The sequence below is a fragment of the Protopterus annectens genome, chromosome 17.part0 (assembly GCF_019279795.1).
Source record: "Protopterus annectens isolate FY-2018-M chromosome 17.part0, PAN1.0, whole genome shotgun sequence".
NCBI lineage: Eukaryota > Metazoa > Chordata > Ceratodontiformes > Protopteridae > Protopterus > Protopterus annectens.
Genome location: NC_056751.1, coordinates 253,168,692 through 253,191,847, shown reverse-complemented (window position 1 = coordinate 253,191,847; position 23,156 = coordinate 253,168,692). Strand labels below are relative to the sequence as shown.

At 42.4% G+C, this 23,156-nt stretch overlaps 1 protein-coding gene across 1 annotated transcript in view; it reads left to right on the top strand.

The window, feature by feature from the left end:
- The window catches only part of DEPDC7 (DEP domain containing 7), a 317,686-nt gene that overhangs the window by 186,879 nt on the left and 107,651 nt on the right, over positions 1 to 23,156 (top strand). The window contains exon 5 of the mRNA XM_044058996.1: positions 1,563 to 1,780. Coding sequence (XP_043914931.1) covers positions 1,563 to 1,780 — 218 coding nt within the window. The remainder of the gene's footprint in view (positions 1 to 1,562; positions 1,781 to 23,156) is intronic.

Genomic DNA, 23,156 nt, shown 5'->3' with positions numbered 1-23,156 from the left:
ATGGTAGCATAGGGTGGAAAACTGTATCAAGTGCCTTTGAAAGATCTAAGAACGTGGTAGATACTATTTTCCCATTATCTCAAGCTCTTTATAGTATCCAGGAAAGAAATAAGGCCAGTTGTTTTGTGGCCAGGTCTGAAACCATGTGTGGGGGACAAGAGGTAGTTATGAAGTAGATAAGGCAGCAACTGAATGAATGCTCTTTTTGAGGATCTTGGAGATGGGGGATAGGATGGCGATGGGTCGAAAGCTGGAGATATTGTTTTTGCCCCCTTTGTGAAGAGAAAGAATGTAGGCTTCCATAATTTGGGCACACAAGATTCTTGAATGGGTCTATTAATTAGGATACTTAGAGAGAATACAATGGCTTCAGCGGCAATCTTTAGAAATGTTGAGTAAGTTGTCAGGTGCGTTAGAGCAGGGTTTAAGCTTGAGTAGTAGTCTTTTAATAGTAGTGGTAGAAATGGGGTTGATAGTAAAATTTAGGTGTAGAATGGAGATTGGGTTCAGGTGGGATGCTGTGCTTGTAGAGATGGGGAAAGTGGGAGAGGTGTTTGGGGCAATATCACTTGTGCTGTCTACTATGAGAAAAGCTAGCAGTAATGTTGGCTATTGAGTTTATAAAGAAAGAGTTAGCGAGGCAATTTCATAACATAATCTTGGTCCCAGAGTGCAGAGGGCATGGCTCCATGAATAGCTTTTGCATATGAACAGGCAGGGAATAAACTCCAGATAGCAATATTTAAAATTTCAGCACCTGTTGAATTCTTTGTATTTATACATGTACAAATGCTGTTCGGTCCCATCTGACCTATGGGATAGGTCACTGTATAGACGCGGGAGGGTAGCACAGTGGATAGCATTGCCACCTCACAGGAAGTGGTTCCCTGGTTTGATTCTCAGTTGGGGTAGCTTCTGTGCAGAGTCTGCATGTCTTCCCTGTGTTCGCACAAGTTTCCTCTGACTGCTCCAGTTTCCTTCCACATTCCAAAGACTTTGCAGTAGATGGATTGGACACGCTCTAAATTGGCCATAGGTGCAAGTGTGTGGTGTGCAAGAACTACCATGGCAGGGCTAGCCACCTGGCAGTGTCGACCTTGGCTGTAGATTTGACTGAAGTGACACCCTGACCCCCATGTGCAAAAATGGGGAATAAAGGGGTTGTGGATGGATGGGACTGTGTGTACTCAGGGCACCGTACTTGGATCATATTTTAATCATACATACGGACATTATATTTTACAAAGCCTTTGTGAAATGGAATGTACACATTTTCCTAGAAATTAATTTACTTCTCCAATTGTGTTTGCTAAGGATTAAAAGTAGTGCATTTCAAATTCTAACCGGTTTCTGAATTGTTCATTGCTATAATAAAGCACTTTTTAGTGCCACATTTATACTTGCAAAATAAAGACAAATAGTTTAAGCTGAAGTTGCATCTTTGATGAACCCAAGCAAAAGCTAAAACTTTTTTTTTTTTACATATACATCCCACCTTTCTACAGCTGCACTGCAGAATTGATTTAAAGTTGCTTATGGCTTTTGTATGTTTTTTTTTTTAGAGCAGATGATTGGATTTCTGCTGCTGTAGATTGTTTAGAGTTCCTTCCAGACCAGATGGTGGTAGAGGTTGCCAGAAGCTTTCCAAGCCAGGCAGATGAAATGGACAAATGTAAGAGACTGCTGTTTGATGTTATTGTAAAGTACTACAAACAAAGAAGAGAGACCCTTTTAACCAACCAGTACTTTGATGTCCACACAGGAATTGCAGAACTACTTGGTAAGTAAAGGAGAGCCAATGTACAACATTATTTTATTTGTAATTCTCTTCCTTTTAAAATATAAAGGCTGTGTATTGGCTGAGAATGGACTGTAAAAGCTTTACAGCTAGCTGGACCTTGTTTCCCACACTTGTAAATGTATTCAAATCCTGTTAGTCTCGATATTCGTACTCTTTAAGAATAGCTGTTTGAAATACTGTGGCTTACTTTTCAGATGTATCCATTATGCAGTAATCCTAGCTGTTTTGGGGGCTGCTGCTTGAAATTTATGATCCTCCATACCCCTTATTTTGCTAGTGTTGGTGCATTTTTGTCTTTATTTTGCTTTTTACTTTTACATTTGTCATTTTACTCTAATACCAGAAGACCTATATGGGTTGACTTGGCTATTTTGACAGTGTTCTGGTGTATTTACCATCTGTAGGCAGTATACAACCGAGTGACACCATTGTAGTGAAGTACAGACAAATAGGAATAAAACTGAAATGTATTGCAGATTTTTTTTTTTTAAACGTGTGTGTGTGTGTGTGTGTGTGTGTGTGTGTGTGTGTGTGTGTGTGTGTGTGTGTGTGTGTGTGTGTGTGTCATTTGTTTCCATGTCTGTGCAGTGACCATTAACAAATGGAAATTTTCAGATATGAATTTAGGGGTCTAGGACATTTCACTGAAACTCAAATGACTGAACACAAATCACTGAAAGCACAATTCACTGAAACACATTTCACTGAAAGTTATATATGGCCTTCTCCCCACTGTAGTGCGACCCTGGAGTTAGTATATATAGTAAGGGGGGTGGGGGGCACCACCCCCACATTTTAAATACATTACTCTTTTCCGAACATAATATATATTGGAATTGCAAGTATCCATGTATATACTTCAAAATATTTAAAATATGTGGAGTGCTATGCCCCCCACATCCCCCCGATGTGGGGGGCGGTGCCCCCCACACAGCCCCTTACTATATATACTAACTCCATGGTCGCACTACAGTGGGGAAAAGGCCATATATAACTTTCAGTGAAATGTGCACACTAATTTAACTTTCAGTGAAATGTCCTACACCTGAATTTAGTAGGTTGCAAATCAAATCTGGTCTAGAATGTTTTAAATTGCTGGTGTTTACAATTCATAGCATAATTGCGAGTCTGACTGTAGATCTTTGTATTGCCACTGTTACTCTGTACTGCAGCAGACTGTCTCTTGTTAGAGGTGTGTGTGTGTGCACGTCTTGATTTAGGACCACCGTTCATAAACTGATAATCCCAATTTTGGAAGACTTCTACATAAATCTAGTAAAGACATGACGGGCAGTCCTCCAGTACTGCTGCAGCCGTGCATAATTTTACCCCTTTAATGTTTCATCATCCTTTTGGAGCTCCTCCAGCTTGTCACCTTTCACCAAAAGTGGTAAGCTGGGGGTGTCTGTGCAAATCTTAAGGTATTGAATGTGCATTTGGTGAACTTTGCATGCATTTGTATGTGTGGCTCTGGCATCTGTAGAGAGTAAGTTGACCCTTCTGCAGTGTCTGGGTTTATTCATTTTAATTTGAAATTGCTCCAAAGGTAGACATTTATCCAGAAGAGGTGCTTCTGCAAACTGCACAAAGCTTGACTGTTGCTAGAATTGTTTAGTTACTTCCCCTATAATTACAAACAGCTGTGATGACTTACTTAGGCATGTTTCAAAGATTGCTGTGTGTGTAAGTATGATTTACTATTAAAGTAACATTTTTGTATGCAAGTGTGTATGTATATGTTCATAGATTAGCAGTAGGCTTGTGGGCCATATTAAGCATAGCCAAATTTCCTAACCCAGAGGTAAGAATCAAAGCCTTTTATTTTGTGCATGAGGTATACTTGACCACTCTTCCAACCCCAACTCCTACACACACGTGTGAGATGAAACTTACTGTCATTGTATTTAATGCATTAAAGTTCAAGTTCAAAAGTTTGGGACAGCAATGTGTTATTTACTCAAAATATGTAAAGATATCTGATGGTCTAAAAATGCAAAAAGATATGGATTAACATGTGGAATGAAGGCACAGTCACGTGATGTAATTGTCGCCTTCATCCTTTACAATAGGGTCTCTAATCTAACCTTCAGATCTGGCTCGACCACAATCTAGACTTAGATCCGACTCTTGAGCTTCTCCCTCGTACCAGTAATGCACTACATCGATCCAGGTACCTTGGATCTCGTTTGCTGCTTCAGTGTACCGGACGCAGATCTCATGCTCTCTAGCTGGGGATCGCTTATCTCAAAAGTTTTTCTTGTAATATAGCCTAGGTGTTCTGAAAGTCCTCCCTCCATTATTTTCCTTTGCTAGGGTGCATGTGTTATCGGATTCTTTCCTGTTTAAAAAAAAAAAAAAAAAAAAATTTGTTGGTTACCTTTCTCTCATAGTTGACTTAAATCTTTAAGCCTAAATTTCAGATCTTTGAACTTAAATCTTAAACTTTAAATGTATAACTGATCTGTGTTCTTAGCTTTGTCCTGTCAGTTCTTTGCTTCTACTGAGTTGACAGTTGGTGTTTTTTTTTGTATGGCTAATAAACCTCTGGGGTTAAAGCTCTGCACTTGTGGGTATAAAATCCCCACCCAGGTTGTCCACACAGAGTGTGTATTGCCTTGGTGCTGATCATCTTAAAGCAGATTTTTCTATTTGTACTGCTTTCAATCCGTAGGCATTAGCTGACCGGAGAAATAAATTGATACTTTGGGGAGGGCCTTCTTCCCTTTTCAGCTCTGGAGGCTCAGACCCCTTCTTTGGCTGCTTCATCTTCTCCCAAAGCTACCCCTAAAGAGGCTATGAAGATTTCTCTCCCTGTTTCCCCAAGGGACACTCTCTTGAGGCAAGAAATCTTCTGATCCAACTTCCTCAGAGGCGAAGAAATTGGCTCCCTGTTTTGGATCCAACAGCTCCTTCGGATCCAGAGGACATCATTACCATCTCTCCTCCACCCTAGTCTGCTCCTACATCGGATCCAGTACCTAAGGATCTGAGGAATTAAAGGTCTCCTGCTCTCTCATCTAGGTCAAAACACTCCCGGCCTCCCTTGTCTGCTTCATCCAGGTCCTCCACAAGCTGGTCAGAGGGGGATATGGACAGGATAATGAGATTTCTCAAGACCCAGATAAGATGGAGTAGTCCTGGCAAAGTCCCCTGTTGGATCCATGAGCTACCTTGGCAACTCTCTCATCTAGGTCAAAACACTCCCGGCCTCCCTTGTCTGCTTCATCCAGGTCCTCCACAAGCTGGTCAGAGGGGGATATGGACAGGATAATGTGATTTCTCAAGACCCAGATAAGATGGAGTAGTCCTGGCAAAGTCCCCTGTTGGATCCATGAGCTACCTTGGCAATTCCATCAGAACTCTATCTCTGATCTGAACCTCTGTTCTGTATTTGCTGGATTTTAGGACTACTGTATGTGACCGGCCCAGAGCAGGGGAAGCTTCCTTCACTGCTGAGGATGCACTTAACTAGCCCTGTTCCAGCCTTTTCTGAGCAGAGTAGATCTCAGAGCCATGGTGTTGGTGCTGGGGACTGAGGTGGGCTCCATCCTTCTCAGAGCCATCCCTTCCCTTGGGTGCCTCGGCACTTGACAGTCCAGGTCTGTTCCCTTCTGGAGGCCATGGATCTGGGGTGAATCCTGCCTGTTTTCCTTCGGTGGTTTCAGCTTCAGGGGAGACAAAGTGCTTCTCATGGTCCTTCAGCCTTTCAGATAGTGGAGAGGATTTTCTTCCAAGATAGAGATCTGATGGCGCATGTTCCCCAATCCACCCTATTACTCCTGTTGGATCCAGGACTTGCTCCCTCTCATCCTACCACAAGTCTTCCTGTCCCAAGTGGCCTCCATGGCCTCTAAGAATTCCCTGCTCAGGAGGGATCCCCTTCTTCCGACTCTTCTAAAGAGTACCCAGCTGAGGAAGTTCCTCAGAAGAAGACTTGCAAAAGGAGGCATGTTGCCACCCCATTGGAGTCTGTTTTTAACCAAGGATACTGACGTTGAGGGGGAAGGATCCCCCTGATCCTCACTTGAAGTCTCCTTTGGGGAAATGGAGATCCTGAAGCAGAAAGGTAGGTGGTCTGCCCAACCTCCTTCCTCTGAGGCATCTGTTCTCTTTTGCATTAGAAGTGGGCCCTTCTACATCTTAGGTTATGGTTCAGTCCATTCTGCCACTGTTGCACAAGGACAACCAGATGTGCTTGATGGATGTCCAGTGACGTGTACTATCATATCAAAATACAGGCGGTGCAGGAGATATGTGCTTTCAGCTGGGTGCCTTTCATTACCAATTCAGAGCATTGCCCTTTGGGCCCAGGTGTTCACCAAATGCATGGCAGTGGTAGCAGCTCACGTGAGGCTGGGGATTCCAGGTGTTGCCATATTTAGACAATTGGCTCCTAACCGCTTCAATCAGGCATCGGCTAATGCAAGCCAGGGACGACTAAATCCAATTATCACACTCCCTGGGCATCGCCATAAACATGAGCAAATTCAACCTGACTTTGGTACAGAACCTGGAGGTGGAGGTCACAGGTATGCAGCTGAGCACAAGGGATCAGATAGCTTCTCTTCTGTCACACAGAGGAACCACTTTGAGAAATTAGGTACAGAAATTGTTAGCCCATCAGACCCCCTCAGCTCGTTTCATCCTGCAGACCCTAGGGTCTATGTCTGCAGCCATTCTGTTGGTCCCGCTAGCCAGATTTTTCATGCGGGTCCTCCAGTGGATGTTGGCAACACACTGGTCCATCCTTTCTCCACTATTGGCCTTTCACAACAGGTTGACTCCCACTTGCAGGCGTCCCCTCAGTTGGTGGATACAGTCAAACAACGTCCATCTAGGCAGACCATTCTTGAACACCCCCCCCCCCAAAGCTACTGTGACCATACTCTTCTCAGTTTGGGTTGGGGGAGGCATTACAATGGGAAGATGGGAGGCATTACAATGAGAAGATGGTCCAAGGCATGTGGTCCCCTACTGAGACCAGGTTGCATATCAGTGCTGTAGAGATGAGCAGTCCTCCTAATGTTGCAAGCCTTTCAGGACTTTCTCCCCTTCGGGACTATTGCAGTACACACTGACCAACATGTCTGTCTGGTACATCAGCAAACAGGTAGGAACCCATTCTTACCCCTTGTGCAGGGAGGCCAAGAGGGTGTGAGAATGATTTGCAATATCTTCAGACCGCCTTCTAGTTGCAACACGCATCCTGGGTAAAACCAGCGATCTGGTGGACAGACTGCAGATTGCTTCTTGTTCCGCACGAGTGGTCCCTTAATCAGTCAGTGGTGAATATAATCTTTAGCATTTGGGGTTAATTTGCCTCTTCCCTAAACAAATGCAGGATGTTCTTCACTCTGATCCCTCCTCCAGGGGAGTCCCTGAAGGATGCACTAGTCCAGAATTGGCCCCCAAGTCTCTTGTTTGCTTACCTTCCTCTTCAACTCATTCCGAAGGCAAGCAGGCTGAAGAGTTTAGTCATCATTGCCCCCATCTGGCCTAGTCAGGTGTGGTTCCCCTTCCTATGGTCTTATCTGAAATAGCCTCTTGGATTCTGGAGCCAAGTCAGGACCTCCTTTCCCATCAGTCAGGGGTGCAGCACCCAAACCTTCAAGCCCTCAAATTGACTACATGGTTTCTCCACTTCCAACCCTAATGAGACAGTCCAGGCTCAATTCCCTGGTCCCTAAAAATTGTTCTAGCCTCTCCAAAGGCTTCCACTAAAGTCTACACCAGTAAGTGGAAGAGGTTTATTCTGGCTATAAGCAGGAACATTGATCTTTCTCAGCACCAGTTTGACATTTTATTTCTTAGTGTGTATAGCACCCTGGACATGAAAGCTGAATTCCGCTCTCTATTCCACAGGTTAAGTACTTTCATTCAACTTCTGTTGGACTTGTTCAGAACTGATGATAAAAGCTCAACCCTAATATACACACCTTAATACATACATAATTGAACAATTAAACAATTAAATATACACATTATCCAATAAATCAACAATTGCCATTACAAGAAATAAGAAGCTCGTCACAAGAAAACTTAAAATGAAAGGCCATGATACTGACAGGTCAGGTCTTAAAAAATAATTTGGAAGCCAAGTTTATGGTCTTGCACTTTGTGGTCTAGACATTGAGTAAGTGATGTGGTTAGTTTTATATGATAGTAAACGTGCATATATGTTGCTTAAGATATTCTAGTTTAGCTGAATTGTGACTAGAATCTTTAACTTTTATAGTTGCGTATGAATTTTCTATTGTGTTTTTTAGTTCTCCACTATTTGCTAGTGCCCCACATCTTTCCTTAAACTTCAGTCACACCAATACAAGAAAATTGGGAAAACCAGATTAATGAATCCAGATAAATGTTCCACCAGTTAAATGGTTTCTTGCGCATCTTTAAAGATTCATGCTTTGAAGAGATGAAGCTTCCCTATCCTGGCCAGTTCAGTTGCTTCTGTACTATAATGGTAAAGCAGCCTGAAAGATAATCCAGATGTGTCTGGGTTTAAGTCCTAGTTGAAGCATGCATTTCTTCAATGATGTGCCATTAGATGTTTGCCAAGGCTTGTACTGATGTGTATAGCAGTTTGAGCTATGGCTCTGGGAGTTGTTGTTACTGCACACTCTATTCTGCTCTTTGCCTGATTTATGTTTGTATGTTGTGTGCAGTAAGGCACAAGGTACAGATGCACAGTCACCCCGTGCCCTTAAATCCCTGAGCATGTGTTAATATCAGTACTATGTGTTTTATTTTTCGTTTTTTGAATTTTACATTTCAGTGGTGGTTTGTGTGCAATTGTTTTGAAATTTGCAATCTATAACGCATTGTTTACTTTAAGTGGATACCCGTGCAAGGTTTTTACTGTGTGGAATTTTGGTAAGAAATCTTTCAGGGTAGTACTTAATGGAATCCTTTGGTCAAACTTTTATTGCCCATTTCCAGTTGTAAATGTTTCACTGTTTTCTTGAACTGTATTTTGCATCTGACCTGAAAACTCATGGTTAAAAACTCATTGTTAGAGTTCAGGTGGAGGTGATCCATAGGTGTTGCAAACTTGATATTGTAATGCTAAGTTGACCTATTCTTCCCAGATTCACTCTCCCTTGGGCTATTTTCTTAAATTACATTAGTGGGCTGCCTGCTTTCTGTAACTGGTTTGTTGGGTTATTACCTCATGCTAAAAATTAAGTTGTCAGGTGTACCAACTTCGCACTACATTTTGTTTAAACTGTTCAGCACTAGTGTGCAAATACATATAAATGTAATTTCACAGCCAGTTTTGTAAGTTATGCTTTTAGGTCCAATTTTCACAAATTCAGTGATTCAGTGATTCAGTATTTTAGGTGGTTATGGTCCAGAGACAGTATGTTAAATCTGAGCTCAAAATGGTTGATGTCCTCCTTGCATCACTGTTGCAGTATTATTTTACAATAGGGATTCCCTTCCAAGGGCAGCCCAACACCTGGCCAACATACCAAAGCCTTGGGTTGTAAAAGAGACATCTTGCATCACAAGTATGCTCCCCCGTACCTAGCATAGGGCATAAAGGTGACAAGGATTTACCATCCTCAGAATTTCTTTGCTGCCTATTTAAACACCATCTTTGATGGTCTCATCGTTCATCTGCTTAGCCATTTTTCAGATGCTCCCTGTGGGGGGTTTCTTATCTTCCTTTATTTTGTTGTTGGTTTCATGTTATCCAGAAAGGAGAAATGCCAATGTGGGAGACAAACTCCCCATAAGGACCGTAACCAGCAACATTTGTTTTGTGTAGGTGCTTCTCAGGGCCATGCGTTTTGTCCGGTTTGTCAGGTCATTTGTTCCAAAGACCTTGCATAGTTGTCTCGTGAGCCATTTACTTACACAACCAATATCTTAAATTGATGGCTAAGGGTACCATTGAGGAATAGTCCTGGCCCAAGGGTCAGCCCTCTGTGAAAAAGACCAAGAAAGCTTGGTCAGATTCTTCGGTTGTACTGCCTCCTCCAGATGTTTCTCTCAAGGCTGGTGAAAACCTGGAGAACCACCTGCTTTTTCAGTCTGATTCCTCTCCCACAACAGTTATGGAGGTTGTCATGGATCTGGATTCTTGCATGTCACTGCAGGCTCTGCAGACATCAATTTCAGATATTCAGGGGGAACCACAGCTAATTATTTCTGAAGGGCCATTGGGATGTTCTGCAAATCCTTGTTAGAGAGGAGATTTCCACTACGCTTAGTGTCTTATGGGGTCTGAGCCACCTAAGATCTTTAGGGCTGATGTCACCTTAGCGGAAAACCAAGCCTCTTTCTCCTGCTGTCAAAGATCATTAATGTGAATGGCAAGACTTGCTACAGTCTGTTTATTGCCCTTATGGCTTTGAAGCCTCCTCAGGGGAGTCTCTGTTCCTGCTCTCCCTTGGTCGTCTTCTCCTATTAAGAGGCCTAGGGTGCAGGTTTCATCGGAGGATGTGGATTCTGATGAATAATCCTTGACCTATTCTTCCCAGATTCTCCTTCCCTTGGACTGATTCTGAGGAGGATGAATCTTAGTCTTGATTCTCCTCCTCTTGAGGAGATTTATTTTGGAGGTGCAGTTCCCATATGATGGAGTTTGTGGGATTGTACCCAGGTCTCCGATGTCCAGCAAAGGTATTATAAACTCCTCCTTCAAATGGAGTCTCCCAAGTGCTTTGCTGGCCCTTACTTTCTTGCTGCCTTGTTAGATTCCTTTTCTGCAGCTTATCAAGCTCCTGACTCCCATCTCCCTGCTCCTAAGAAACCGGTTAGGTTTTATAAGATGCTTGAGGATTGCAAATTCCTTTAGAAGTGCCCCTCAACTGACTCTCTTATTTCTGTTCCTTCTGATAAGCCATCTAAGCTTTTACCTTCTGCAAGGCTGCTCCCCTCTGAAAAGGACTGCAAAACTGAGGTTGGGTAAAAGTATATACTTCAGGTACTCTAGCCTTTAGAGCTCTGAATTGCCAGACATATTTGTCTCTTCTCTTGCAGGTCTATCAGGTTATTTCAGATCTTTCTGACTCTAAGGGGAAGACCATTAGCTCTCTCTCTACTTGGGGTCATCTTGTCAAGTAGCTAGTCATTCTGTTAAATGCAATTGCTGCATTATCTAGAGCTGCTGCTTTTTGTTCTGTGCCCTGGTATTCCTGGCTTTGCTGTCACCCTTTGCCTGATTATATTAAGGCTAAGCTGATGGATGCTCCTCTAGATAAACTTCTCTTTGGTGCTGCTGCTGAGTTCAAGTCCTTTCATGAAAAGTGAAAGGCTTTGCAGGATTTCAAACATTTATATTGTGCCTGCTCACAAGTTTCAGAGATTACTCCACTAAACCTGCCTTTAACCACAGACGGTCAGACGGTCTTGCCCTCCTCCTCCTGAAGGTAAAAATGGTTGTAAAAGGGCTCCTAACTCCTACAGCTCAAAAGCTTCCCTTTCTGACCAGCCAGGTTCTGTCCGACTATCCTTGTCCCTCACTCCTCAGTCATGTTCCTCTTTTTTTCTTAGTCTTTCCCTGTCCCTTCAAATTTAGTTAGAACACAAGCGTCTTGAGTGATCTTTATCATTCATCATGTGTATTGCATGGTTTGGAAATCTTTCCCAGTTTTTTGCCCATTCCTCTGCCTCCTCAGGAACTGCTGCTGCCTTTTTATCGTAAGATCATAGGATGTTACTAGGCTAATGGCCCTGGGGCCCTTAGGCAAGAGTTTATCCCCAAAAAGAAATCTTATCACTTGTCGCCCCTGTCAGTGAGTGGCACAGGTGCAACCCCTGGGACAAATTTGTGCTTCTTTGGAGCCTTTAGTCTCAAAAGAACAATTCAAGAAGTTCTGGCTCTCCAGAAGGGGAAAGGATTTTACTCCAGAATGTTTGATTCCCAGGAAAGAAGGTGCCTGGAGAGCCATTCTTGATCTCTCAGCTCAACACCTTTCTGAAGGTTCTTTCATAGGTTCATAAATGTGTACTAGGCAATGGCCCTGGGGCCTTTACAAGCCTAGCCCATAGAATTGCCCTGGCATTGTGCCGCCCGTCATTAGTTCCCAGTGCCTCTATCAAGTAGAGCCACTGGAATGATCCAGGGGGTGAACTTTTCTATTTTCCATCCACTCATCAAGATTTCTCTTGAAGAGGGCTAGTGAGGTGCTCTGCTTGACATGTATGGGAAGTTTATTCCAGAGCATGGGCAGTCTCTGGATTATGAACCTGTCCCTCCAGCATGTTCTGTTGATTGTGGTAATGAGGTTGAGGTCTTTGGAGCGTGTGGTGTGGAGGGATTGGGATTTTTTTAGATGTAGCATTTCTAACAGAGCTGGGTCAGACATGGCTTTGTAAGTCAAGCAGAGATCACCTCTTAGTAGATACGAGACCAAGAATAGCTGGAGTGTGCGAGTTTGTCCATGTAGGACATGTTTAAGGCTTAGGATCCTCTTCATGAGGTACGTTTGTGGCCTCTCCAGCTGTTGCAGGTGTCTAGTGAGGTACATGCCAAATAGGACATTATACTCTGGTCTACTGAGGGAAGAGTAGAGAGAAATGATCATTCTTCCTGGATGCAAAACCCGTGGTAATGAGATGTGCCACATACGACTTTCTGACCACAGTGGCAATGCAGTGGTCAAAGGAGAGGTTGCTGTCAACCTGTGTCCCCAGATCTCTTTTATAACACCTTCAGTGTTCAGTGGGCTCCCATCAGTGTGGTAATTAGTGGTAACTGAGTTTTTCCTCAAAGGGGATGACTGCACAGTTTTTGGCATTAAGCTTAAGGCCATGGTTTTGACACCAGTCATTGGTCTCAGTGAGTCCTTTCTGTAGGATGTCTGCATCACATTGGGAGTTAATAATGGCTCCCAGCTTGCAGTTGTCTGTGAATTTGGTAAGCCAGAGTCCCTCCATGTTGGCCTGGACTTCTGAGAAGTAGACCAAACGGGAGAGGACCCAGGACCAATCCCTGTGGGACTCCACTTGTGACTGGTTGGCAGTCTGACTTTTATAACCCACAGTGTGAAAGTAGAGGACTTCATCTGTGAGCCAGTTTGCAACCCACCTAACGATATAGGGGCTGATGCCTAGTTTGCTGAGTTTATCCATAATTCCTGAGTGAGGAATGGTATCAAAGGCCTTTGCCAGATTGAGGTAGGCAGTATAAACTGCCTTACCTTCTCATCCACAACTCTGGTGACTGACTCAGAGAAATCAACCAGGTTGAGCAGGCATGATCTACCTTTCACAAAACCAAATTGCATGGGATCTAGAGTTTGAAGATTCCCTATATCCTTGTTCATTAGGTCCATGATGATGTGCTCCATAGCCTAGTATTATCAGACTAGTCAGGCTAATGGGGCAATAATTTCCAGGGTCTGTAGTTGCTCCTTTACAGAGAGGGATGACTGTCGGTAGGGACAAAGCCTGAGGTTTGGCTGTGAGTGAACAGAGCACATATATGTGGTGTAATTTTGTGTAGAACACAGCCAGGGATATTGTTTGGTCCCATGGAAGCTGTATTCTTGGCCTTAGGCCATGCAGCTTTAACCTGTGCATAGTAATGCTGGGTGCTTGGCACTCTTCCAGTATTGATTGGACATTTAGGGGGGAGAGGGGTAGAGTTTGGCATTGAATCTGTCAGCCAGTATGTTGGCAATTTCTGTTGGCTCAGTATAGGAGGTACCATTGTACAATAACTCGGACAAATCTGGGTATTGCCATGGAGATTCTTGATGCAACTACAGAAGGCTTTGTGGTTGTTTTTGGTGTCTCAATTCTGCCTTCATAGCTGGCTTTGGAGGTTTTGATGAGGGATCTCAACTTAAGGGAATTTTTCCAGTCTTGGATCTTAACCTTTTTCGGCAACAGTTTCTTCCTTCTGTTGTAGAGTTTATTAATGGCATGGGACCACCGAACTGGCTTTTTTTTTTTTTTTTTAGGAGAGCGTCTTGGTTCTGTTGGGTATGGCTTTTTCCATGCATTTATGTACATGTTCGTACAGTGCATTGGTGTAGGATTCCCCATTTATGCATCTATTTTCCATTGGCATGGGTGCCGTGAAGTTAGCCATCTCTGTTTTCAGGAGTCCTTTGGAGAAGTCTTTCATGGTTGATACCTTTGCGGTGGGGTGTGGGTGAAGTGTGGATTTCCATGGTGATTAGTTTGTGATTGGATCTAACCAGGGTGGAATTGACTATTGGTGTAGAGCAGCAGTTGCTCATGTTAGTAATAACCAGGTCAAGGATGTTGCGTCCTCTAGTGGGAGTGAGAATGAGCTGGTCCAGGGCATTGGAATTGATGAATTCCAGGAAGTATTGGGCCAGTGCATTGGTGCACAAGTAGTTTTCCCAGCTGATGGAGGGGTAGTTGAAATCACCTAGTAGGAGAGTGTTAGGTTGGATCTTAGTTTCCAGGGTGCTTAGTAATGTGGAGTGGGAGTCCTGGGACATGGTTGGGGACCTATAGCAGGCTGCAGCCTGAATTGCCATCTTACCCAATGTTAGTTGTACCTGGAGTATCTCAGATGCGTTGTATGCATTATACTGGGCTACTAGTCTGGAGGTGTGCGTGTGGAATGAGTTATAGCCTGGTAGTGCAGGGGTACTTTCTGCTGCTTTAAACCCGGTCTCCGTTACAGCACAAATGTCTGTCCTCCATTTTCAGGAGTGCTTCCGGCAAGTTCAATGACTAGGGGATGATGCTTTCTGAAAGCATTCAAGTGCTGGCCCCATCTGGGAAAGCAATAAAGATGAGACAAAAACCAGACCACACTGGGTATAAGAGCAGGCTGTACCATGTATCTTAGCATTGATGATCTTCCTTTTAGATTAACCCAAGTCTAAGTGTGGCTGTCCGTTTGGAACAATTGTTCCTATTAGGAGGGTAAAACTTCAATAGTTGATGTGCATAGTTTTATTTGTTGGTATTAAGCTAATAGGTTTTAGGGGTGTATTTGTTTTTGTTTGAGGACTTTCAGTAAAACAAGTTTGTAAGGTGTGGCTAAAATGGATATGACAAACTATAAAAGATCAACCTAACAAACATTCGTGTATGCTTGTAACACAAAAGCTGGAATTAGATATTTAACAAAAAAGATGTCCCACATAAAAGGTGGGAATAATTTCTCTTTAAATGTTAATGGTCTCACAGATGTACACAAAAAGAGTAGTAATATGTGCATTCATCTGAGTTTTGATATGCATCTAATAACTTTCAGATAACGCGCCAAAGACTAAAAAATGCAGGGTGTTGAAATAAAAATGAAAGATTGGTGCTTTCCCGTCTATCTTTTGAAAAAGTAATTTAAGGAATGGGTAAGGGACATTTTTCGGGAGTAATTAGATAAGATAGAAATCTCTGCTGAAAATATAGCTAGGGAGTGGGATAAAATGTAAGTGGATTTAAAAAACAGGGTGGAAATAGAGAAGTAAAGTAACGAGAATTATTCAGAAGGCCTTGCATGTTAAAATATTGCAGAATAGGGGGAATCTCAGAACAGGACGTAGAATGCTAAACAGGGATTACCTCAATTTAATATGCATGAGTTAGATTGCTTTTAAGCAACTGTTTTTAACTCCAGAGCACAAAAACTTTTAGTACTATGACTCTTACAACAGAAAACAGAAACAGTTGTTGCCAAGCTTAGGGAGCCTATAACAAAGATAAGGTATCCTGTAGAGATACTAGAAATATTTCAGAAATTTTATGAACATCTGTATAAAGCAAAAATATGGAAATTAAGAAAAGGTAAAAATGGAAAGGTTTATGGACAAATTAAATATGCCAAGGTTAGAGGTAGATGAGGCTCAGTTGCTAACATTTAGGATAGGAGTAGATGAGAGAAAATGGGGATGTTATAACCAATCCACAGGGGGAAGTTCCCAGGATTAGATGGTATTCCTGTGGAAGTTTGCAAGCTAGGAGGGAGAAAACTTAAAGATTTGGAAGGTTTAGTATTAGGAGGAGCACCAACATCCTGGAGGTTTAGTATTAGGAGGAGCACCAACATCCTGGAAGAAAGTGGTGGCGGCTATCATACCCAAAGGGAATAAATACCCATCAGATCCAGCTTCATACAGGCCCATTTCAATCCTAAAACATGATTATAAAGTGTTGGTCTATAATGGCTAAAAGAATGGCAAAAGTGATGCCAGAACTGATAGATATGGATCAACGTTTTGTGGAGGGACTTCAAGATGGCTGCACATTGAGTAACAGCTTAATTCTAGCTCTGCCAGTGTGAAAACAAACTTGGTAGAGAAAGCAAGTGGACTTTTAGTTAAATTTCAGTAAGTGCACTACCTGGATGCCAGGAAAAAGAAAGAGGACCCAAAAGAAAATCTGCTATAAAAGGTGAGGAAAAAAACACTGAAGTTCTGCAGCTGCTCAGTAAAGAAAAAAAAAATGGTACAAGCTTCAGACATGCCTTCCAAGTAACTTAGAGGAAAGTATAAGACAACTACACAGAGACCTGAAAGTCAAACAACAAAAGACTGGAAAACCTGGAAGAAAGCTTTAAACAGATATTCAGATGTGGTGAAAAAGCTGCAAAAATTAGGTGTCAAAATGAAGAAAAGGCTGCCTGAATATGAGACTGCTGAAGAAAAGGCTGCCTGAATATGAGACTGCTGAAGAAGAGATGTTCCAAAAAAAAAAAATTGAATTAGAGGACAGAGCATGTAGGGGAAACCTGGGGTTATCTGCTAGACCAGAGAAGCTGGAAGGAACCGACTGTTAATTTTAAGAAAGTACAAATAAGCAACTGGACTGGCATTCCACAGCAGGAGTTAACTGAAAGGGCACATCCATGTTTATGCTCCATACCTGGCTATGAGAAACCAACCTAAAGATGCAATCCTACCAGCAAAAAGAGTTGATTCTGGCAAAACAAGCCTAAGTACTAAAAATGGGAGACTGTGTTTGTGGAGAGCGATTATTCATTGTACACCAGGAAGAAGACTAAATTCATAGGTTTATAGGTGTTTACTAGACTAACGACCGCAAGGACCTTTTTAAGCCTGGCACGCATCCCAAATTTTCGACAAGTTCTTATATCCTTTATAAGTATGTGCTGGGAGATTAACCTTTTACAGGTTACCTGTTTGCATCCGACACACAGGTGCCAAACCAGGGATGAATTTACAGTTTCCCATACAATTGTCCAAGTTGCACTTGAATTGGGATTAGGGAGGAACTCCCCTTCACATGGATGGGGAGCCTGTCCCATCGATGGGGTAGTCTCCGGGATAACATGCCCGTCTCTTCAGCAGGTCCTATTTATATCACAGGCCAAGGTTTAAGTCTTTAGAATGGGTAATTCTGGTACTGTTTGTTTTGTGGATATGCAGGAGGTCTATCAGAGTGGGGTCTGACAATGCCCTGTATGCTAGGCATAGATCTCCTCTCAAAAGCCTGTAAGAGATGGAATACAGGGATAGGGCCTTGAGGCGGTCTGCATAGGACACATTACTTGTGCCCTGTATTCTTTTAGTGAGGAACCTGTGTGGACGTTCCAGTTGTTGGATATGCCTGGTTAGGTACATATCAAAGGGGACATTGTACTCAGTGGTAGGTCTGATTAATGCCGATTACAGTGGAACAATGACTTCCTTGGACTGGGATGCCATACCTTTGTTTACAAGTTGGCAACATAGAATGAATTTCCTCACCACTGTAGACCCGTGATTATCAAAGGCTAGATTACTGTTTCCCTAAATCCCTGACTAATGGGTCAACTCTAAGGGGTGTGTTGTCAATATGATGGTTACCAGGGATGCATGACTTCCCAAAAGATACTATTGTGCATTTCTTGGCGTTTAGTTTGTCCATGACTCTGACACCAGTTGTTTGTGTCAACCCTTCCTGGAGACCATTTGTCAGTGTGAGATTCAATGACTGTTTATCACCCAGAGACCACTGACATTGGCCTTGACTTCTGAGAAGTAAATGCCAAAAAGGATCAGTCAAAGGACTGATCCCAGAGGGACTCCAGTTGTGACTGGCCTCTTTGTAGAGGTGGACCCCCCCAAATTTAACTTCCTGGGTCCTGTCTGTGAGCCAGTTGGCTATCCACTGGGTGATGTGGGTTTGTACCTAATCTCTTGAGGTAGTCAACAATGCCCAAGTGGGGTATTGTCAAATGCCGTGGCTAGATCAAGGTAGGCAGTGTGAACAATTTTGCCCTCATCCATTGCTTTGGTGACCTTCTCAAAGAAGTCCATCAGGTTGAGGAAGCATGATCTGCCCTTGACTAAACCAAACTGGGTTGGGTCCAGTGTCTGGAGGCTTACTATATCTCTGTTGATAATCTCCATGATTCTTTCCATGGCTTTACATACAAGACTAGTGAGGCTTGTATATCTGTAGTTTCCAGGGTCTGTAGATGGACCACCTTTGTGCAGAGGGATGACTGCCTTTCTCCATTCATGAGGCATGTAGCCTGTTTGGAGGCTACAGTTAAATAGTAATTCCAGAGGCCCTGATATGTCATGTTTCATGCTATTTAGAAGGCATAATAATTGATGCAGTGTTGTCTTGGAGAGAGCATGAAGCACCTCTTCTCTAATGATAGTAGAGGGGAGTTGTATTTGATAGTTCCTGAGGGAAGGTTGAGAGGGAGAGAGAGGTGTAGTTAGATCTGAATTTCAGCCAGGGCATTTGCTATATCTTCTAGCTCAGTATAGGTGGCGTCATATACAATGAGCTCTGCACACAGTTGTGTATTGCCTTTGAGGTTGTGGACATATGTCCTTGTCATGGGAGACCAAACATACCTCAAATTAGTCTTTGGTAGACTTTCCAATGAGTTGTTTAGTTTGTGTTTTTATCCTCCTGGGTGCTGCACCTCCTAATTTTTGCCCTGATTTTCATCCTCCTGTTATCCGATTTATTTTGTGATTCCACCAGGGTGACGTGTTTTTTGTTGGTTCTTTACTTTTTGCTGGTGGGTGCAGCTGCCTCTGTGCAGCTATTAACATGTTTGTACATGGTTTTTGTGAACGCTTCTGCAGAGGCAGAAGTGTTCTCAGAGTTAATGGTGCCTGAAATTTGCCAGATTCTCACTTTAGCAGGAGGTTAGCCTTAGAATAGTTCCTGAATATTCCCGTTTTAGCTGGGAGTCCAATGTTTCTTTTTACTTCAAAGGAGGCCATTTTGTTGTCTGACCTTACCAGGGCAGGCATTACAGTAGGGCTTGTACAGTGTACTCCCATATTAATGAGGGCCAGATCCAGTATGGTTGTTCCCCTGGTTGGTGTATTGACTTATCTGGTCCAGGGAGTTTGTATTTACAAAATCCAGGAATCTCTGTGCATATACATTTGATGTTGTATAGGATTCCCAGTTAATAGTGGGGTAATTAGTCACCCATGAATATGGTATTGGGTTGGATGGTTAGTGGTTTAAATACATGGTATGGGTTTCCTGGGTCATAGAGGGGGACCTATAGCTTGCAAAGAAGTGGTATTGGGTTTTACTTATGGTGATTTGAACATGGACCAGCCCAAGTACATTGTCCTGTTTTCCAGCCTTGAAGTTCATTTATTTTTTATGTAAATAGATACCTCCACCTTTAGCACCTGCCTGTGAAGTAGCTGGTCTAAATGTGTGGAAAGCATTATAACCCTGCACTGTTGGTGTGCTGTCTGCAGCTTTAAACCACATCTCAGACCACATAGACATTAGTATTCTCTAGGGTAAAGAGCTTAAAGGGAGTGGATTTTTTTGTTTAGGCTCCTAGCATTGAGCAGTAATACCTTTAGATGGTCTGGGATTTGATTTGCTATGTCAGACGTACTTTGTTTGGCATTGCCTAAAAAAGCACTATGGGGGAAGAGAATGTTTTGGCTAATATTCAAAAGCCTAAATGGGAGAGGTGCAGACCATCCCTGGAAAAGCAGCGTGGTCTGACCATCTCCTTCTGTGCTGACAAATATTGCACCCCCTTAGAAACTAAGCCAATTATTTAAGTCTATCATATTTTGTTTGTATTGTGGCATCATCCTTGGAGAAGGTCAAATGCTGCTCAATGCTGGGCTCCTACCAGCCTGAGATGCATATTCCGAGAGCTCTAGGATGTCTCTCTTCATATAGTCTAGGGAGGCATGTCTCAGGTCACTTACTCCCACAAGGACTATGAGTCAAATTGGTAATTGTTGACCTGAGTGCATGCATAATGTAGCAGATTCTAGCCCCTGATGAGCAACTGACCGTGACTTTCCATTGTGAGACACACTGATGTCTCTCTCACCAGGCTGAGTAAGGAGAGTCTCCAATGACTAGAATGTTTATTTTTTTATTTATTTTACATTTGTTGACCGGGCTAGTCTGGCTGGATACATGTCCATTTTCAGCAGAGGCCCGAGGAGAAAAGCTCCACTATATACTAGTAAAAACATTCAAACAGGACAATAAAAGAAACAAAAGAAACAAAAATTATAAGAATGTAAAGAACAAATTCAATGTAGTGTAGTTATATTTACAGTAGCACGTTAAGATAGGTAAACAAAACAAAGGAGAAATACAGAAGGGATCCATGATCCCATATTCTTTCATAACTATAAGAATCAAAAATATTTACAATATTAAGAATTATGATAAACAATTAGAGCCTGGGCACTAGTTCTAGGAAACAGAAATTGCACAGCAGGGATGATTAATAGGTTTAAAAACCAGGTGAGATGACATGTTACAGTAATATATCATATAAAAGGAGAAAGCGACCTTGTAGAGAAAAAAGAAAGTCCATTTGAGAGATAGGCGAGCTACAGAGGGGTTAGTATTGAGAGAAGGAGAAGTAATGAAGAGAAGTATAAAGAAAGTTAGATGGGAGGTCAGTCTGGATTCAAGCAAGGGCATAGCCAGTGGGATTTGAGATATTTCTTAGTTGTTTCTTGAAAAGTTGTGATGAGCCCAAAGTAGTCAATTCTGTGGGGAGTTTATTCCAGTATGGGCCAATAGTATTGGTGAACAAGGAGTCGCCTGCCTTATTGTGTGACTTGAGAGTGGCTACTAGCAGTTTGCTTGCAGAGCGAAGAGAAGAGAGATTCTTGTAGGGGGCCACAATGTTATTGAGTATGGGTGTATTAGTAGGGTAATGGAGAATTTTATGTGTGATGACTAATTGATGTAATAGAATAAGCATTTTGAGATTAACACAATGATGTGTGCGAAATGGGGAACCTGTAGCAAACCTAGCAATGCTGTGGTAGGCCGTGGCAAGTTTCTGAAGGTTAGATTTAGAGGTTGATAAAAGTTGGGGAGGCGTATAGTAATGTGGAGATGAGATGAGTTTGGGCTAGGGACACTTTAGCAGTTGTTGTTAGGGCTTAAGTCTGTAGAGGGCTCTTATCTTTTTATTAACAGTTTTGATAGTAAGGTCAATATGGGTGTCAAAGTTCAGTTGATTATCTATTGTTACACCTAGTAGTTTAGTGGATAAATCAGGTGAGATTATAGTATCGTTGGTAGATGTAATAGAAAAGGAGAGAGGGGCTGACTTAAGGGTTGGAGAGAATGAGTAATTTGTTTTTTTGGGATTAAGGAGGAGACATATGTTGGAACCAGTTTTCTGCTGCTGTGAAGACTTTTTGGGTGGAGGAATAAAGTTCAGCTGGAGATGCAGCAGAACAGACTTAGAGTTGAATCATCTGCATACTGAATACATGTGGATGTTGGGAGAGAGGAGGACAGGTTATTTATAAATATAGAGAAGAGAAGGGGGCCTAAGCTGGATCCTTGGGGGACCCCTATTAGGACTGGGAGCTGAGAAGATAGGTGGTTTTCCCAAAGGACTGCCTGTTTTCTTTTCTGTCAGATATGAGTCAAACCAGCGCAAAGCTAAAGAGTCAAGAGCAAGAGATTGTAGAGTGTCTAGCAGAAGTTTGATTCACCATATCAAAGGCTTTAGAGAGGTCAAGAAATAAAGCTGAGGAGTATAGGTTGTTGTGATTTTTGTTGATAGTGTCTGTGAAGGAGAGGAGAGCAGTAGAAGTACTGTGAAAAGGTCTAAAACCATGTTGGGAGTCTGCAAGAAGGTTATTTAGTAGAAGGTGGTTAAGAAGTTGATGGTGAATACAGCGTTCCATAATTTTAGATAGTGGCGATAGTAAGGCTATAGGGCGGAAATTAGATAGTCCGTTAGTGTTACCTCCTTTGTGCAGTGGAATAATGTGGGAAACTTTCCAGAGGGAAGGAATAGTAGATTCTGTTATTGTTCTGTTTAAGATGGAGACCGGGTAAGCTAGTTCAGCAGCAGCTAGTTGGAGATAGTCAGCTGGAAGTTGGTCGGCAGACTGAGTACATGATTTGAGTTTTGAGAGTAGCTTATGTATATAGGTTGTGGAGACTGTGTCAAGTTTTAGAGTGGGGCTGTTGGTAAGAGGAGAGGTCTTTTGAAGGGAGGCGGGGGAACCATAGTTTTTGCTAGTGAGGTGACTGTTTCAGAGAAGAAGTTAAAAGTGTTGGCTATTGTAGTGGGAGGGGTCTGGGCTAGGTTAGAAGGAGTGGGTGTTTTGGTAGTCCCTGGATGGAGCAGTTTACCGATTCCTAAATTTCTGATTTTGGTTTTGTTGATATTGAAGGTAGAAGTTTTTTTTTTATCAAGGAGGGTCAGTTTTTTTGCAATATTTCTAAGTTGTCGGAAGTTTTGATTATCTGTAGGGTTTTTAGTAGTTCTCCATTTTGTCCAGAGTTTATTTCTTAATAGCATAGTTTGCTTAGTTTCCTTAGAGAGCCTTGGAGCAGCTTTGGACCTTAGTCTAACTAAGCGTGAGGGGGCGTGATGCTCAAGAATTTGGAGGAATGTGTTGTTGAATAGAGTAAAATGTGTTGTTGAATAGAGTAACGTCCTCATCAAGTGGGAGGTATTTAAGAGCTGACCAGTTATATTCTTTGAGTTTAAGGAAACTTGGAAGGTTAAATCTTTTCTCGTTACGTATAGTACGATAGGTAGCCTGTTTGAGATTGTTTTTTTGTTTAGTGATGTAGGTGAGAAAATGGTCGCTGATATTGTCGGGGAGTATTCCAGTTTTATGAGGTGGGATTACTGTTGATCAATATCCAGTCCAAGATGGTCTGTTTATTGGTAGATTTGTGAATCCTAGTAGGGGTGTTTATGGTTTGTTGAAAGTTAGAGGTTGAGGTGTGTGGTGTGTTTGGGGGATATGCAGGAGTTCCAATCAATATTGAAGTCTCCTAAAATTATGGTTTCTTGTGGAAAGGTAGAGGAGAGCCAGCTAAGGATGTTTTCAAGTGAATCTAGGTTGTTGCCTGGAGGGATGTAGGAACATATTATATAGATGGCTTTGCTTTTATTTACTTGGAGTTTGCTACAGAGTATTTCAGCATTAGCGGGGGAGGGAGGCAGTGAGTCATTTGA